Source organism: Xiphophorus maculatus, chromosome 2 (genome assembly GCF_002775205.1).
Source record: "Xiphophorus maculatus strain JP 163 A chromosome 2, X_maculatus-5.0-male, whole genome shotgun sequence".
Taxonomy (NCBI): Eukaryota; Metazoa; Chordata; class Actinopteri; order Cyprinodontiformes; family Poeciliidae; genus Xiphophorus; species Xiphophorus maculatus.
In genome coordinates, this window is record NC_036444.1 from 11542143 (window position 1) to 11560395 (window position 18253).

An 18253-nucleotide genomic window follows, 5' to 3' on the forward strand; every position below is an offset into this window, starting at 1 on the left:
AGTAGTTATACTTGCTTGTTTTCTAATCAGAAACCAGTAATTAAAAACAAAAGATAAATTGGTGCACTGGTGGCACACTGATAATTATTTCAGAATGAAATAATGCTTAATACTTTGAGGAGTCCTAAAGCCCTCTTTACTGCAAATAAACCTTATTTTGAAGATCTTGTTTTTGCACTCTTGGTCACACCTGAGTTTTTATGCTTTCTTTGAGTTAATATATAAAAACAAGGAGCTTAAGCATATCTGCGCTTTCTTTAGCAGTCAGTCTACTAGATCTCAGTTACCGTTTCCCAGCATCTCCAGTGCTATTGACATTAACACTGAAAAGAAATAAGCAGATAATTTTGTATCAGGGCAACATGAATTGTATTTATTTTGCTTTTTAGCAATTTAAAAAATGTCTGGAATTCTGGTCTTCATGCACAATAATCTAAAATCTAGCCAAAGTTCTGTTTTTTTAGATTGTAACATTTTCTCACAATGAAAACCTACATGTACATTAAAGGCCTTATATTTTTACTCCAGTTTACTATTCACCTGTCCTTGCTCAGTGTTCTTTGCCTTCAGCCTCATCTGGTTAATATTAAGCTTTTGTCTATACATAACAATGAAAAGAGTATTACTTCAACCACAGATTTCAATTAATAACTTGCCACAACTTTGTTTTGAGTCATGTAGGTACATTAAATGAGATAAATTAACATTTGTTTCTGTTGCATCATTACTTTGACAAAACATAAAGTTAGATAATTTGGGCAATATTCTATGACTGTAGTTTAGCTATAAAGGATATTTTTAACCACACAACCTTTGATAGACTACCCATCAAGGTTGCTACCCACCATCGCTGTTACCTTCTGCCATTTGTTTAATTCTTTAATACAATAAACAGCTTTGCAAAGAGGTTTTCTTTAAAGTGTGTGGATGCTGAAGGTAAATTTACACTACAGCTTCGCCGTAATCTCGCTTGTTACGCCATACTCTGTCAACCACTGGCCAGTAAGTATAAAATACAGAGCAGCTCACACTGAAGTAAACTATTTTCTTCTACATTATGACAAAAATAGAGGTAACATCAATTAACAACTAAGTGTTAAAAATATAATTGTTAGAAAATGTATATATTGAGTTTATGATAGGAAAAAAAGACTGAAATCTGTTAAGAACATCCTGCATCCCTGGCTATTTTTTTTAACCTAAAATATTGACCATTACCCTGATTAGTCCTCCAAAATATCACATCCAATATTGCAGAATGGTGATTTTGCAAACACTGACATTGCAATGACAATTTGTTATATTGTGCAGCTCTAAATGTGACCTATATACACCTCAACTGTGAAACAAACTAAAATATTTTACTGAGAATAAAATAGTAAGGCCCCAAACTGTGCATACTCTTACATTAATATTTGTGTGGAAAGAGTTCCTCTTCATCTTCAGCTTTTAATGAGAAGCTTAAATGTTTTATGCAAGCAATGACTAGTATTTGAAACTAATTATATATTCAGCCACAATTGCTAAGGCTTTGCTTCTGCTGAAGAAATAAAGCACCAAACATGACTCTGCCATCACTGTGCTTCCATGGGTATGATGCTCTTTTACTCGGGTCCAGTGCTGTTGTTGCACTAAACCATTTAATTGTGGCCAAAGCTTTCAACGTTGGTTTCATCAAACCATACAAAAGAAAAATGCCCCCGAAAATAATACTTTTGGGAGGTCTCAAAAGTATGATTTTAGCTGAGAATCTTTGTAAAATTTGTGTAGGTATAGGTCAAAGTAAAAATGCAAATGGTTCTTAAATGCTTTGTCTTGTTTGTATTCTTCTTACATCACACAAACCTGGCATGCTGACATAAATGTATAACTACTGTACATTATCAGTTACATTTCTGTCTACGTAGAAATATTTTAAATGTATACGTTTTGGAGAAGAAAATGCAAAAGGTAATTCAAAAAAACTTCAAAAGTTCTGAGTAAGTTTATCATAATTCATACATGAATGGGTTAAAACGGGTTCCAACCCTGGATAAAACTGCGAAGAAGCATAGTGTGTGGATTAGAATGGACGTACAGCCCCAACCGGTGAACCTTGTGTAGCTCGTCTGATTCTCCGCAGAAGCTCTCACTCTGGTAGCCGGTTAGCACCATGGCGAACGTTGCGGACACTAGGCTATACGACATCCTCGGAGTTTCACCTTCTGCCTCTGAAAACGAACTAAAAAAGGTACGTATCTTCTAAAACGAAAAACAAATAACTCGTACTCGGGAGGAAAGGTGAATTTGACGAGTTAAAAGTGTTGTTTTGGCCTAAAAAGAACAAAAACCAGTGTGGGAGTAAGCTAGTTAGTTTACTGATTTGAAGCTAGTCTCGAAGCTTCCTAGCATGCTAGCCAGCTGAAATACTCATCTACATCACGTTTTTAAACATGAACCCCGACGATGCTAAAGAATTACCTATAAAATTGTTAATATTATCATTCGCACTTGCATTCTAAGATTGTAAATCCTTTATTTTAAATAAAAAGAGGAATACTCTACACTGATAGAGGTTGCCGGTTAAACCAGTTAACCTAGCTATGGTTGTTTTGCTAATCCTGCCTATTGTGTATAAATTATATTTACTTCAATTTTTTCACCAATATTAAACATAAGTTAATGCTGTAGAGAAACTTGTGTTGGGACAAATGCAGGTTCTGTTAATGGATATGAGCATGTAACTGTGGTTACTCCACGGCCTTCTAGAAAACCTCGTGTAACTGTAGCAACCAAAACATACATTGTGTACTTTCCTTTTACACGTTATTGGTCTAATAGCTAGCTACTAATTGACGTAAATTTAGATGAGTAAAACCAGAACTTTAGTCAGAGCTCTTCTGGTATTCTCCTCTTTCGATAACTGATAAAGATATTTTAACATGAGGCTTTGAAATCCCCTTTTCCAGAGTGACCAGTTTTCAAAGTCTGCCAGTTTTCAAACGATCAACTCTGGAAGGTTAATTACTGAGATATCAGCTTTTTTGGCTTGTTGCGTCAAAAATAGCACATTGCTGAATTTTGTTTTGTCCCCTTGCCCCTCATTGTTAAGGTAGGCATTACTAGAGGCAGCACTTTCTAGTCTCTAAGAACAGAATTTTGGACCACAATATATACACACAAATGTAGGTAAACTCTTTTTACACAATTTTAATGTCAAATTTACCTCTAGTTTTAAGTATTCTGATATATTACATTTGGTATGACTGCTAATTATTATTCTACACTAATAATAATAATAATAATGACTAATTCTTATCTAAAATAGTTTACTATTGCCATTGGAAGGAGTTGTTATAATTGCACCATTGTTTTTTATTTTATCTATCTGCAGGTTTTTTCAAAAGATAATTAGAAAATTAAGGTACTAAAAAAGCTTTTTTTTTTATCAGTGATAATTACCTAGAAAAACAAAGATGCTATGTCTCTTTGAGCTTGGTGGAGAAAGTAAATACATCCTTAGAGTTGTGAAAGCTAATAAGATAGCTGGACATAGCTATTTTAATCCACTTCATCAGCTGACTATAAATGTCCAGATATTTTTTTTTTCAACTACAGCACCTGGAAAGCACAAGAACATGCATCTTTGACACTGTTGCAAAACTGGGAGTCTGACACAAATCCTAATGTGTTACTCTATTATTGGTGAAGAGCAGATTGATGAGTCAGAGACGACCTAGCAAATTCAGCAGGGTCAGTCAACATAGCTCTATGTAGGAACACATAGAGCATATTTGACATTTGATAACAACATTAGTAATATGAGCAGTTGGTTCATTGAAATGAAATAAACTGTTGAGTCTCTTGTTCAACAAGGCCAAGTCACACATTTTCTTAATTTTTGAATTTTTTCTTCGTTCCAGGCTTATCGGAAATTGGCTAAAGAGTATCATCCTGACAAGAATCCTGATGCTGGTGACAAGGTATGAACCTGAAAAACATTTAACACTATGTTTAGGTGTTTCCACAAGACTGTCAGTTTTAAAGTAGTCATCTAAAAACTGTGACCAATATGTAAAACTTCACCTAAATAATCAAGATTACACAGAATTTCAAATTGTAATACTAGGTGCAGATGATCACTACAAAAATAAAAATTTTAAGTAAATCAGCACAATAATTTATAAAAAAACCCCAAGTGTATTTAGATTGTTTTTACTTTTATAAAGAGCATCTGAAGTTCTGATATGTTTAATTTGAAATATTGAATTTGCTTTATTCTTTTTGCAGTTTAAAGAAATAAGTTTTGCTTACGAAGTGTTGACAAACCCTGAGAAGAAGGAGCTTTATGATCGTTATGGAGAACAGGGTCTTCGGGAGGGAGGCGGCGGCGGACCCGGCATGGATGATATCTTCTCCCACATTTTTGGCGGAGGACTCTTCGGGTTCATGGGCGGCCGGGGAAGTCGAAGCAATGGAGGCAAGAGGAGAGGAGATGATATGGTGCATCCTCTGAAGTGCGTATTTTACATTTTCCAATTATTTTGACAGCTACAGTAAGTTGCTCCATAATAACATGATATTTTCTGAAAACCCTTTTCTCTCAGAGTCTCTCTCGAAGACCTGTACAATGGAAAAACTACAAAGCTGCAGCTCAGTAAGAATGTGTTATGTAGTGCCTGCAATGGGTAAGTTGATTTGTTTTATTTTACATTTGTAAACCTGACTGTTTAAAACCTTTCTCACATCTAAATAATAAATACCAAGCTCCATGGTTTTAATAAGAAGTTTTTCTGAGTTTAGGATGGTAATTTTTTTCTTCTTCCACATTTTTCACCCATCAGTTTTTCAAACAATTTTATTATAAAGATAGCATTGGACAAATGCATATGAGAGAATCATTGCTGTCAGGAAGGTCAAGGGCTGTTATTCTCTTGATGTAATAACCTTGAGATAAACAAAAAAAAACAGTATAATTACACAAATTTTTATGTAGAATATTATTTGATCTCTTTTTGAAACAAGCAACAAGCATTGGTTATAATGGTTATATTACATTATTACTGCTCTAATGATATGGTTTACATGTATGTTTGTATAAATTATTTAGATACACAGATACTACAGCAAAAACAGAATAGTCACCTGCTCATTTCTAGATCAAGTGGTCTGTTTACACAGAAGTATATACATACTTGCCATTCTCTTTATAGAGTAATGTACAATTTAATTTTTTTTAGTTTATTTTTAAAAGTGTGTAATGTGTGGAATACTGGTAATAATGTTGCTTATTTGTACCTTTTGACTTGTAGTCAAGGGGGTAAGGCAGGAGCAGTACAGAAATGTGTGACATGCAGAGGAAGAGGAATGAAAATCATGATCAGACAGCTGGCCCCAGGGATGGTGCAGCAAATGCAGTCTGTCTGCACCGACTGCAACGGAGAGGGTAACACTTCAACACAAACACACATCCCAATCCCTACAGAGATAAATGATGTCAATAGAAAACCATAGCCATACTTTTCTTTTAAAGTATGCGTGTGTATTTTTGTCCAGGCGAGGTGATAAATGAGAAGGACCGCTGCAGAAAGTGCGAGGGTCAGAAGGTTTGCAAGGAGACAAAACTTCTGGAAGTTCATGTGGACAAAGGCATGAAGCACGGCCAGAAGATCACATTCTCTGGGGAAGCTGACCAAGCACCAGGTGTTGAACCAGGAGACATCGTTCTGGTACTTCAAGAGAAAGACCATGAGGTAAACTCAAAACATTTATAACTGACCTTTGCTACTGCTAAAGGTTTTGAAATTAAATGATCATTGTTCTCTTTGATAAATCTTTGCCAATAAATCAAATTGAAAAACGTTGGGTTTTAATCTAAACAGGAGTTCCGACGTGATGGCAGTGACCTTCACATGGTCCAACGCATTGGCCTTGTCGAAGCTCTGTGTGGCTTCCAGATCACCATCACACACTTGGATGGACGTCAGCTGCTGGTTAAATATCCACCTGGCAAGGTCATTGAGCCAGGTAAAAATATTTTTAATCTCTTGTCATCTGCAGTGCTTCATATAACCCTGGACACACTGCAGCCAGGGTGATAGCAGTATAATGTTCTTGTGATGCTTCAGCAAGAAGGGGGAAGCTGCCCAGTTAATGAAAAGATCAGAGGCGCTAATACATATCGATATAAGGTTTACATATCAGCTGAAATTGACAATTATTATTTTTTATGTTATATATATGGATGCTCCCTAACGGTGGCGATACCTTTCCACAATTTTTACTCCACATTGTTGTTGTTCCTTTTTTATTTTATTTTTTTCCATTTTTTTTCTCCGAAGAGTTTTTGCGGCGCTTGTGGCTCGTATTTTTCCGACGGTAGGCAGACAGGAAGGAGGGTGAGGAGAGGGGGGAAGACATGCGGCAAAGGTCGTCGGGACCGGGAGTCGAACCCGCGATGTCCGCGTCGAGGACTAAGGCCTCCAAACGTGGGGCGTGCTAACCCCCTGCGCCACCACAGCACACCCCGTTGTTCCTTTTTTAAGCAGTTATGAGAGACAGTGGCGAAACCTTAAACTGCTGCTGAGCAAGTTACTCAACAGATTGTTGCTAGGAAACCAGAGTGAGTGACTGAGTTGATGCCACCAACCTTGCTTAGCTTGCCTAGACAGGTTGAGAGATTTAAACTTTGCCTACAACCCCCAGAATTATGTGGAGTTCAGTGAAATTGTTGAATATTCTATCAGATATATTATCTCTTTATATTAATTATGTGTCTATTGCGATATATATTACTGATTTATTGTCCTGCCCTACAATAAGGCTTTATTGAAAACTTGCAAGTGGCATTTTTATGAGAACATCTTGTTTCTTATGCATTCAATCCTTAACTTAAAGCTTTGTATATGTTGTGTAGCACTTAAATTACAAGTTTATACAGTATCTAAGATACTAAATCTTTATATTTACCTTCTGATTGATTTTAAATCACTTTTTTTGTTGCAGGTTGTATTCGAGTGGTGAAAGGAGAGGGAATGCCTCAGTACAGAAATCCATTTGAAAAAGGAGATCTTTACATCAAGTTTGACGTTCAGTTCCCAGAAAGCAACTGGATCAGCCCTGAAAAACTCAATGTGAGCTTCCATCGAAGAACTTCTGCATTTATGCACTTTATAATGAAATGGTGTTTAGAGCTATCACTTATTTGTGTGTTTGATGTCTCTTTAAGGACTTGGAGAACCTTCTTCCAGCCCGAGCTGACAATCCTGACATCGCTGCAGATGCTGAAGAAGTTGATCTTGCAGAATTTGACAGAAGTCAAGGGTCTGGCAGTGGAGGCAGGAGAGAGGCGTATAATGATAGTTCTGATGATGAAGGGGGCCATCACGGTCCCGGGGTGCAGTGCGCGCACCAGTAGAAAGACTCATACATAGACTTTCACATAAACACCCTTCAAGTTCCATTGCTAGCACTACTTGAGACCTGATGCACATGCGCGCACACGCACACAAACACACACACTTTTTTCATGCCTCCAGTGACAAGGTGATGCACAAAATCCCTTCTAAAAAGTAAATAAGGCTCCCCCTTCAGTTCCATGGTTCCAACACCTCCCCAGAGAGATCGCAGTTGAGTGATGAACATTTATTAAGTTTGTAAATGTTTCCAGAAAGGAAGTCTGTCTTCATCCTAAGCTTTATCTTTTTTCTGTGTACAACAGTCTAGTCTACAAGCTGCAAATATTGTTGACTATTTTGAGTTGAGGTGTGATTCAGTCATAAAGGAATAGATGCCAGTTCTTGCCAATGAGCGTGACTATGTACTTTCAGAGTGACGAAAGAAATCGCCTCACTTTTTAAAATTATATTCAAGAGCCCCGCTGCTACATAAGCTAATCTGATTAGATTTCTAAATATTTAACCCGCCTCTAATTAATATGATAGTTTAACTTTAGGTTGTACTATCGTGTGAAACTGTAATTTGCTTGTGCTTTATTTTTTTTTTTTTAGGTTTCTAGCTGTTGCAAACGATTTGAAAGCCCTGAGCTCCTGACACACCAATATTGTTCTTTTTCCCTTTGAGTGGAGTATAAACTTCTTTATCTCATTGGTGTGAATGTTTGCGTGTTTGAAACGACAAACGTTGCAGTTATGTGTTTTATTAGACTTGACACTTTTGTTTTAAATGCGGTGGCTCAGTGTTGGAGCTTTTTCGGAATGTTCTAGCTTATTACTCTGGTTGGTGTTGCTGCTTTGTGGTGAACTGCAGTGAGATTGGATACCAAATAAAGTGAGAGGAGGATGAAAAATCTAAGTGTAGAAAATCTCAAATGTACTTATTTCCCTCCTCTTACTTGAACGGCATTGTAGGAAAACTGTTTGGCACACACTCAACCTTCTGTATAGACATCTTCCTATTGTATGGTTACTAGCCAAACCAACGTCCCCTCACATGATGCAACATTTTCATTCTCATATCTGTAAATAAAAACAGTACCAGTCAATGGGTGCATTTAACATTTACAGAGGTGTCATTCTGCAGTTACAACACTTTCTCACGGAATTGAGCAATGGTCAATTTATAAATGTAAGTGTTCTCATGAAGAAAGTTAACTGGAGCCACTCTTGAATGTTTACATGCACCTCTGTGACTCATTGTGTATGTAACTTTGGCTTCTTGGGATATTGTGCACAGGTGAAGGGGGTTCTAGTGAAATTTCATTATTGTTAATGCTTATGGTTGTCAAAGTGATAATTAAAATGTATATTAAACAGCTGCATATGTGAATCTCAGTCTATTCAGTCATAGCCTACTGATTAATTAGTTTCACAAAGAAAAGAGAGACAAGTCTCGAATGATATCTATAATTACACCCAAATGTGGTGTGAACTTTGAATATGTTTTGCCCCATGCAGATTTTTTTTCTTGCTTTGGTAAAATTTAAAGGTGTCAGATCTTTAAACTGAATTTATCCTCAAAGATAAACTGAATACACAACATCAAATATTTTCTTTATTGGAGAGAAAGGTAGCCTCGGTTACCCTTTTCTCCAAAAAGAACACAAAGGCCTGTCTCACATTTAACAAAAAAAATAAAAGTCTGAATGATCCCTGAGACTGGTGTGAAAATCTGTGGATTGATAAATCAAAAAGTGGAACCTTTTGGAATGTGGCTCACCTGAACACATCATTTTAGAAAAAGCACATCCCAACAGTTAAACATAGTGGTGTGTGGCTGCCTTAACGATTGGCTGGAACCTGTCAGGCAATGAATTCTGTTCCAAAAAATAACATCCTTTTGTGACCCAAAGTTCAACCTCATTCCACCCAGGTAAAGGTTTCCAAGCACACCAGCAAGTCCACCTGTGAATTGTTAAAAAACAGCAATAATTGGAAATTGGAAGTGAACTATGCCTGAAAGTGTACTCAAAACCCCTCCAATGTGGATTAAATAAAACGATTCTGGAAAGAACAGAGAGCAAACATTTCTTTAAAGAGATTTAACATGCATTTACTTGTCATTTTATGGAATTTTAAGCAAATGGCCTTTACAACGAAGGGCTTTTTAGGGGCACATTTTCATATGTTTTTACTGTTAGCAAAAAAATCTATTGAACACTGAATTTTGTATTTTACCCAGATTATCTTTGTCTGATATCAAAATATGGTAATCTGAACCATGCAACTGCTATATAAAAGCAAAAACAGTGACATTGTGAGGTTTTTTTACGGCACGGAAATATTTATTTAATACTTTGCATTAACAGTGATAACAATAGGACCAAACACCTTAAACCACCTGTATCTCAGCTTGCTTCATCTTCCGTCTCATTGTTGTTCAGAGCAACAGGAGCTAGAAGTTCCTTAAATCCTGTCGTATTCCTAAAGGATGCAAGAGCATAGCAGTTTAAAACTACTCTTGTTTATTTTTTTACTTCAAAGCAGTGCTGTTTACCTGTCTCTTTTTGACTGCATGATATAGGAGCGCTCTCTTCTGAGTTGCTCCAGTCGCTCTTTAACAACAGTCTTCTGCTGAGTCTTGTCCTCCTTCAACATAACATGTTACACTGCAATTATACACAACATATCAGATGTTATAGTAAGCTTTGAGGTATTTTGTTACCAGCGGTAGATCTTCTGTGAGATGCTTTAGCCTGTCTGTGTGTTTAAGACCAAGCAAGTCTTCTTCTGCTTTTCTGTTGAGGATGATGGAGAGACGCTCCTGAACCTGAAAAACAATATTGGTGCACATCTTTGTCTGACAGGCACTTTCAGTGTCTTTGTGTTCACAGTTCTCACCCTAAACATCTGTCTCTCTTTGTCTCTTTGGTGTTTCTGTTCAAACTTTCTTTGCATGTCCACCAAGCTGCGCATAGTTCTCTCTCTTTCCACTGCTGACACTTGATCTCTCATCAGCTCTTTCCGTTCCAATTGATCCGTTTCCAACATTGTGGTTCTTCCAGAGAGACTGGATGCTATCTGCTACATAAACAGATATTTATTTACTGTCAGCATGAAATCAACATTAGCCGAAATAAAGACTTGAAAACACATATTTTTGTGTAATTGTAATGTGCTTCACTTAGTGACTAAAATAAATTAACTTTTAATAATTTCCTAATTTGTTTAGTGGGTGTGTGTGCTTTACCTGTAATTTACCAACGGACGTTTAACCAAATTTTAATGAGTTTAAGTATATTTGGACCTGTATTTATAGCCTAAATCGTGTGCACCCAAATTTTCTTTTGAAAAACATTCTAATGGTGCGCTGTCTGGCCCAGAGTTTAGATCAACTGCAGTAGATTACTATATTCAGGCCACTTGCTGCACGTCATCCCCTTCTCTCTTCACCCCATTTTCTGTGAGGTTACCATGAAAGAAAGGCTACTAGTGCCAAAAAAATCTTTGAAACAATAACTGATTATATTAGTATTTAAGCAGTCCATAAAAAAAAATTAATTTCAGCTAAATCTTTAACAGCTTCAGTGAATATGCTATTCATGCCCATGATGAGAGCATGTAAACGTCTGACTGGAACTGTGGCGGTGACAAAGTTATGCACTGTTGACATAAACAAACAAAAAATGAATTACTGTTGATTCTTGAGAATGAATCATTTCCTCATTATCAGAGAGTTCTGACCCTCTGATGTCCCAGAGTTCAGACTCGGTCATCTCTCTGCTGGTGCTGACTGTGTGACCAGATGCTCCATCAGCAATACAGCCGAAGGAATCCCTAGAAACACGCGGCTGTACCTCCAGCAGGTTTTCTGCAAGTGAGCGTGGATCAATTTCAGTATCAGCTTCTCCTTCACTTGGTTGGTCTGGGATTGGATTCTGGTTCAAGGCCAATTAATTAAAACAAAGGAGGAGAAAATCAAATACACAACAGTGACAATGTAATTTGTCATGCTGCTAATGCAGTACCTCTACTTTCTTCAACTGCTGATCTGCAAACTGTGCATCATACTGAGCCAGAGTGTCCACCACTTTGCTGTCTCTCTTCTGAACCGCCTCTTCACATTGTGTGGACTGGCCTTGGGTTCCTAGACTGCTCAGGGTGTCCTGATACTTTTCAGCTTCTCCATCTCCCTCCTCTGCCTTATGGTCTGCATCATCCTCAGGAGGTTTGCTCCAAGCAAGGGGGATCAGGGATCCCTGTTTATCAAAACACTCAAGGTTTGTGTTTATTTCTTCTTCCCTACCTGCTCCAGCCTCTGGAGTTGGAGCATTGGCCTGTGCATCAGGCACATACAGGATCTCCAAATAGGGTAGCTCCTCCATGATCGCCCCACAACCTGAATGCATCCAAACAGATTATAGCCTCAGCTTTGGGAGTGTGCTTTCTGGTTTTGATTGTGCTTCCAATGCAGATACCTGAGCAGACTTCCTGTTTAGCAGAACCTCCAGCAGTTGGAACTTCTACACTTTCCCTGCTGGGTTCATTAGTTAAGTCAGTAGTTGTAGTGGGAACTGATTCTGCATAAATGTTTTCAACTTCTCCTGTGCAGGATGATTCAGGTGTGACCTGCTCATTGTTGATGTTTTTAGCCAACATAGAGCCAGGGATTAGAGGATCATCTGCCATCAGGAGATGGAGCAGGTTGGGGAAGCGTTGGGTTTGTAATTCAGCTTCATATTTTTCTCTCAGAGCTTGGGCTGCCTGTGAATCCTAACAAAACATACACCGTTATTATGTCAATTATCATGCCTTAATATTTGTCCCTTGCACTGGACAGAAGCTACACTCACCCGACGTAGAAGCACTTGCAGCAATGCTAAAGCTTGGCCCTCCTGAAGCTCCATCAGATGCATCAGAAGGAGCAGGTTGCAGTCCTCCAGCAGAGATTGTGACCATTTTCCCTGCATGTCCATCTGAATGCTGGTTTGCTTTGAGTTGTTCTCACTTCCATTCTGTGTCTGGAGCTGAGCATGGATTTGTTTTAGTCTGTTTATACATCCAGCCCTCAAGGAGATTTGGTCAGCATCAAAGCCACCATCTGCAAGCCATAATAAATAAGATATCAGAATGTTAGGAAGCCCATTGAAGTACTTCAACACTAGTTTCAGTGTTTATTTGGTATAATCTTTCTGTCAGAACATATATGTAACCATGTGACCGAAACTATCACCCAAAGATTAAGGAGAACTGGTTACAATGTTCAGTAGCAACCCAGGAACTATAAAGGCTGAATTGAGATGATTTAATCCAAGAAGGAAGCACTGCTTGTGAAAAAGTTCCTTCGAGCATGAGCGAAATGTGTAGCTAATTTAATGAAAACATCAGGTGCCTTCTGGAGAAAGGTTTATGTTTTAGAGAGTGCCAGAAAACCAACGTATTGAGATGAGTGCATACATTTCAGATAAAAGAAAGGATAACATATCAGACTTGATGACTATGAAACTGTCTGGTTCCTCTGAAATGTGTCAAGGAAGTTGGGTATATGCATTTGAGCCTGTATTTAAAGTTTTGAATCATGAAAAGGTGGGCAAAATCCACAAAGTATTCCAAATTATTGTGGAAGATGGTTATCAATCATTATTAAAAGCCTAAAACTGATTCATATAAATGAGGAGTGAAGGTAAATGATGAGGATTCTAGCTAGTTGTAGCAATGAGCAGGCATCAGAGGGAAAAAATGCTGGAAAAAACAATACTTACTATCTTTTGGAGGTATTGCGCAGCCTTCCTCTTGTAAATCCTCTAGGGAGATCCTGTGCAGCAACGTGAGCAGATGCTTCCTCTCCTTTTCCTGAGTCAGCACAAGTAGCTGTAGCTCTGTTCTCTGACAAAGTTTTAGTTTTGTTACTGATAAGAAAACATTCTGCAGTACTTTCTTTTAGAAAGATGTTGCACCCCACACAAAGCATAAAATTCTGCCTGATGATGTCTAGAGATAAGTCTTACATTGTGTAAACCATTAACATTGAACAAATCCATACAAAGATGGATCTTTAACTGATATCAAAGGTGCAAATAAAGTAACAATTGTCTTCCATATGTTGCTTGAGGTAAACGATAGAGAAAAGACATCTGTTGTCTATAGTTTGAAATACCTGCTCTGTTGTCTCAAAGTCCTTTCCTTCCTCTCCTTTGTCTTCATTCTGTAGCAGCAGAGTGACATATTCTGCTCTACATGGACTGAGAACCTGTGGCCTAAAAATAAGGACGAGCTTTAACAGTGCATGCACAAAAGGCTGGAGACAAATCCTGTAGGTTTTGTAAACTCACCATGACTCCCAGGTTTGACGAGATGCCAGCAGAGCGCTGTGAGATTGTTTTTCTCTCTGAGCTCTGTAAATCGCCAGAAGGACATGGAGACACAAAAGCCTCAAACTTTTGTCACACAGTCTGGAAAAAAAAGGCTAATTAATTCCTGTTCGTGCAAGATCAATATCCAAGATTATGCAAGCGATATAATTTGAGTTTTTATTACCTTTAATGTTTTTTCTATTTTTTTTATTTTTTTACATTTTGTTATGTTGTCATATGCTTCCTCTCCTTTCGTTATAAGCTCTATGAATACTTTTGTAATGTGCTGCATGTGAGTAAAATGTATTGTCAAACAACTCCTCAAAATAGAAGCGCATGGATAAATAGTCTGTAATCACCTCTGACCCAGGACTGTCAGCTGATTTTGTTCTTGTTGACAAAAAGTGTGCAACTCATTCAGGAGAGCAACAGCTGAACATGATTCTTCCCTTAACTCTGAACATCTTGTTCTGCAGGGAAATATATACATTTAAAATAAATGTAAAATTTTGTTCCTTAAAAATGAACGCAACAGGGCTTTACTTAAATTTTTACCATCTTCTATTCCGTTTTAATGTTCTAAAAAAATTACCCAAAACATATTTTCTGACATAAAATACCATAATTCAATTAATCACAAAATTTTAACATTTCTCCTTATCAAATAATAAATCATAAAAATAAGAATTTCCCTCAAAACACATAAAAGCAAGCATATAAACAACCATGGATAGATGTATGCTTGATGTGCCATCAGCTTTAAATTTTAACATTATCCTCACATGTCAGATTTCTAATGATTTTGTTTGACTTCTGAGGGGAAACCTGCTTTCAATTCCTGAAACTGGAGGAGAGAACTCTACAGTGAACACTGGTATGTTTACAAACTTTGTGGTTGTGGGTTACTTGTATATCCTGAATGCTCCAGGCAGGAAAACCAAGCCCAGCATGTCAGCAGACTGCAAAACTTCCTCTGCCATAGTTTCCAGTGCCTCCACTTCCTTTCTCTGTTGCCAGGGAAGCAGCATCTCCCAAACACTGTGGACTGAGGAATAACCAGAAACAGATGTGAAACAGGAACACATTTGGAGCAACATGCACAATGCTGACGAAGTCATTGTCAGGCCTGGGAAGTCGCAGACATTATTTGGGGTTATTGTGAGCACAGGTCAGAGTGACATGCCCTTACTGTAGTGCTCCTGAAGCATTTCTGTGTAAAGCAAGTGAGTCACCACATCATATTTCACTTCCACTAGATGGATGACATCCGACATGGAAACAGAGCCCCATGTCTGACCCCCGAGGCCCAACCTTTGGTTACACAAGGGGGAGGGCAAAATGCTGCTAACGCCCTCTGATGCCAGTCTGAGGAGGAACAAAGACAATTAAACAACAAAAATACATAAAAGAAGCACATCATTACATCATGGACAAAAAGGGTTAAATATCTTCAATGTTACTTAAACCTTGTTGTTCACAGTAGAATACTCAGCAATGTCCCTAAATGTAAAATTTGCAATGTCTATATTGCATCATGCCTATACTGTCATTGCAAAAGAGAATAATTTTTAAAGCATGCTGAAGCATGCTCACCTGGCCCAGCACTGCTTGACGGCTTTTTGGAGCCTCTTCAAGCTTGTGGCTGTTTGGCAGAGCTGCTTTTTTTCCAGCACTTTCTCACTCTGCGTATCAAATGTAAAACTTGAGAAATAGTAGAGCAAATAAAGTGTTGGCTTTCTGTCCCTAGTTGCAGCCAGCCGCTTACCTGGAATATGTCTATTTCAGCTGTTTGTGATTGCGGGAGTCCTGACACAGAGTTAAAAGCATTTCTTAAAACCTCTGAGTCATTTCTTTGGGGTAACTTTTGCAACATCTGATGAAGATTTCCACTGTTAAGAAGCTGACAGTCCCAGTAAAGCTGCAGAAATGGCAACTCTTCTTAGCACTAAATGAAAATATCAAGAAACAGATCTATACAAAGAAGGCAGAATTATTGTACCGTTTCATTCTTTTCCTTTGCCCTTTCCATTTCAAGGAGCACATCCAAAACATTTGCACCAGTACAGGACCAGCTTTTGTGTCCTCCTGCAACCTAAAACACAGACAGTTCTGACAAAAAAGTATTGTTGCATGTTATTTATGTTGTTTTGTCTGTTTATGATATAAGGTAAAAATAATGGAGCAGTTATACCAATTATAATAAATCAACTGCAACATAAGCTATTCGAGGCAACATTTAAGCTATGTGTATCATAAATAAACATCAATAAAAATGTTCTTGTTGACAACAGATAATCAGATCTTGAAAAAAATAAATCTTTCACAGTTTTGCGTTTTTTTTTTTTGTTTTTTTTTTTGCTTGGTCGGTCTGGGTAAATTTTACAATGTTCAGTCATTGATGAATTATTTCCACTTTTTCACCCAGATTGTACAACATGTATTACTTAAAAATTGCAATATTTAAAGAAACATTTGAATCCCTTTTGTTTTGTGTCAACTTGTGTTGTAACTTAAAAAAAAAGACTTATTAGTACACTTCTCATTGTTAGAAACAAAAAAGTGTTTAAAATTTCTATCAAGAATTTTATAACTTCTGGAATCTCGTCTGGATTTTTACCTGACTGTGATCTCACTTCATCAATGTCTGTTTTTATGTGCCTGTGTTCATTAAGCAGCTGCACCAATCTGGGTTAATATTTCTTGGATACGGAAAGTACCAAACAGCAGTTCCAACACACACCTTTTCCCCAAATGGAGATGCGTGATTTTATTTTTTTAATTTCTGCAGAACAAAATATATGTTTTTTTTCAGGGTAGATTAACATTCTTACACAAAAGTTATGTTTATTTTTGCAATTAATTCAGTTATGTGTAATGTTTATATTTAACAATGAAGTGCAGTAAATTACAAAAAAAAACCAACAGGTGGTGTGGCTGAGCTACTGGAGAAGTCAAATGAGAATGATGAAAGTGACGGAGCAAATGAATGTCTCAGAGAAGGAGATTAGCTGGGGACAATAAAACTGCAAACGCCTGTCAGTCAGCCATCAATTGAAACCAGGTGGGCGAAACAAGAAAACACCTAGAAAATGCAGGACAGTGGTCCCTGAGGACCAGGGTTGGGAATCTTTGAATTACAGAGACATAAAGGAAGAGCTTAATTAGAGACAAATGAGACAGGTGCATGTGGACAGGACAGGGTGAAGAGTCATTTTTCTTGATTTTACAAATCTTGTAAAGTTTTCTTGATTGCTAATAAAATTGTTTGTTAGCAACATTTTCACAGTATAGTTTTCAATCTACATTCTTCATTGTAATTTTGTCTATCACTTACATATTTCTACTCCTAAATTCATGTTGTCTGCCTGATGTGTGAAAACCCCTTTGAAAAGTAACTGAAAACTAAAAAAATGTTGTCAAAGCCTAAAGGTGATCGAGAACATTTTAGGAGGAAACAAATCAAGTGAATTTGTCATAACTAATGCATGAAAGGGTTAATCCCTGAAGTTACTCTTTATGAATAAGTAATTCTGTATTGTTTTCTATATTCGTTCTTCATTGTCTGCTATGTAATAAAATACCTGAATTATTTTCAGTGATGATTTTAGTTTTTCTGCCCCAAGTTTATAGTATTCTGTTGGGATAAATGAGTAAACTGCTGCTGCTCAAAGTTTGTTATTAAATGCAAGAATTGTTACCTTTTTCATGGCTGCATCAGCTTCACTTCTGTTTGAGGGCACATGAAACACTTTGCAGAAGAGAAGACTAATGTCTTCAGAGGAAAACTCTGCTCCAGCAGAGATGCCGAGACACTGGTGAAGAGCAGGAATAATATCCTGCAAAAGTACAAGCTTAGACATTTGCAGGAAAAACAAACGGAGCACCAACACAGTGATGAAACATCTTACCTCCTCCATGTTTTCCGCACGACGGGCTAATGAATTATACAGAATATTGCTAAGGTTACAGCAGCCGGATCAGTTCACCAAGAAACAAAAGTGCCCATGTTTATGGCAGAGGGGGACACAGGGGAGTGAAATGTGACACAAAAACACAGAAAACAAACCAAAGGCTGTTCAATTCTCTTGTGACTAAAAGAGTATTGTACTTCATCTGTAATGTCAATATTAAACACAAATTAATTTAAATAAAAATGCTAAAACATATTTTTATGATGTAACTTCGAAGAGAAAATAACTTTTTCTGGCAGTTTAAATAATTAAAAAAATTTAATCATCTTAAGATATCTTTTTATTAAGCAAAACTGTCCTGGGACACGTAGACAACCAGCTACTCTTTACATGCCTGTAAGGCATGCCTGAACACTTGTAAAAAGAATTATATCAAAATAAATAGTAACAATAATTTTAAAATATGTGTTACCGTTGATTTGTAGTTTCCAGTTTCTCTTTTTTATGTTAGGTACTTTTAGTTGTTAATGTTGACTGTGTGGACCCAGGCAGAGGAGATGCAGGGAACTGCCACTAATGGAGATCCCAATGAAAGAAAGAAAGAAGGAAATGA

At 37.3% G+C, this 18253-nt stretch overlaps 2 protein-coding genes across 2 annotated transcripts; one reads left to right on the forward strand and one right to left on the reverse strand.

The window, feature by feature from the left end:
• Window positions 1–2071: 2071 nt before the first annotated feature.
• On the forward strand, window positions 2072–8754 carry LOC102236491 (dnaJ homolog subfamily A member 2-like). The gene is made up of 9 exons (XM_005802008.3): window positions 2072–2230; window positions 3903–3962; window positions 4270–4496; window positions 4587–4667; window positions 5292–5425; window positions 5536–5732; window positions 5862–6006; window positions 6985–7112; window positions 7208–8754. Exons 1-9 carry the CDS (start codon window positions 2153–2155, stop codon window positions 7394–7396), a joined length of 1239 nt encoding a protein of 412 aa, XP_005802065.1. The 5' UTR covers window positions 2072–2152; the 3' UTR covers window positions 7397–8754.
• LOC111612244 lies at window positions 7974–13745 on the reverse strand. The gene is made up of 11 exons (XM_023352762.1): window positions 13709–13745; window positions 13534–13633; window positions 13139–13262; window positions 12230–12477; window positions 11855–12149; window positions 11405–11775; window positions 11072–11314; window positions 10278–10460; window positions 10102–10206; window positions 9934–10025; window positions 7974–9860 (listed from the first exon to the last, which is right to left on the reverse strand). Exons 4-11 carry the CDS (start codon window positions 12350–12352, stop codon window positions 9785–9787), a joined length of 1488 nt encoding a protein of 495 aa, XP_023208530.1. The 5' UTR covers window positions 12353–12477; window positions 13139–13262; window positions 13534–13633; window positions 13709–13745; the 3' UTR covers window positions 7974–9784.
• Between the last annotated feature and the right edge of the window lie 4508 nt (window positions 13746–18253).

Bases quoted from the DNA above. Each gene is read 5' to 3' on its own strand.
- LOC102236491 (XM_005802008.3), top strand. From the start codon at position 2,153: ATGGCGAACGTTGCGGACACTAGGCTATACGACATCCTCGGAGTTTCA. The intron at 4,668-5,291 runs GTAAGTTGATTT...TTTGACTTGTAG, and splicing joins TTATGTAGTGCCTGCAATGG to TCAAGGGGGTAAGGCAGGAG. The intron at 6,007-6,984 runs GTAAAAATATTT...TTTTTGTTGCAG, and splicing joins TGGCAAGGTCATTGAGCCAG to GTTGTATTCGAGTGGTGAAA.
- LOC111612244 (XM_023352762.1), bottom strand. From the start codon at position 12,352: ATGGACATGCAGGGAAAATGGTCACAATCTCTGCTGGAGGACTGCAAC. The intron at 12,150-12,229 runs GTGAGTGTAGCT...ATGTTTTGTTAG, and splicing joins TGCAAGTGCTTCTACGTCGG to GATTCACAGGCAGCCCAAGC. The intron at 10,207-10,277 runs GTGAGAACTGTG...ATTGTTTTTCAG, and splicing joins AAGAGAGACAGATGTTTAGG to GTTCAGGAGCGTCTCTCCAT.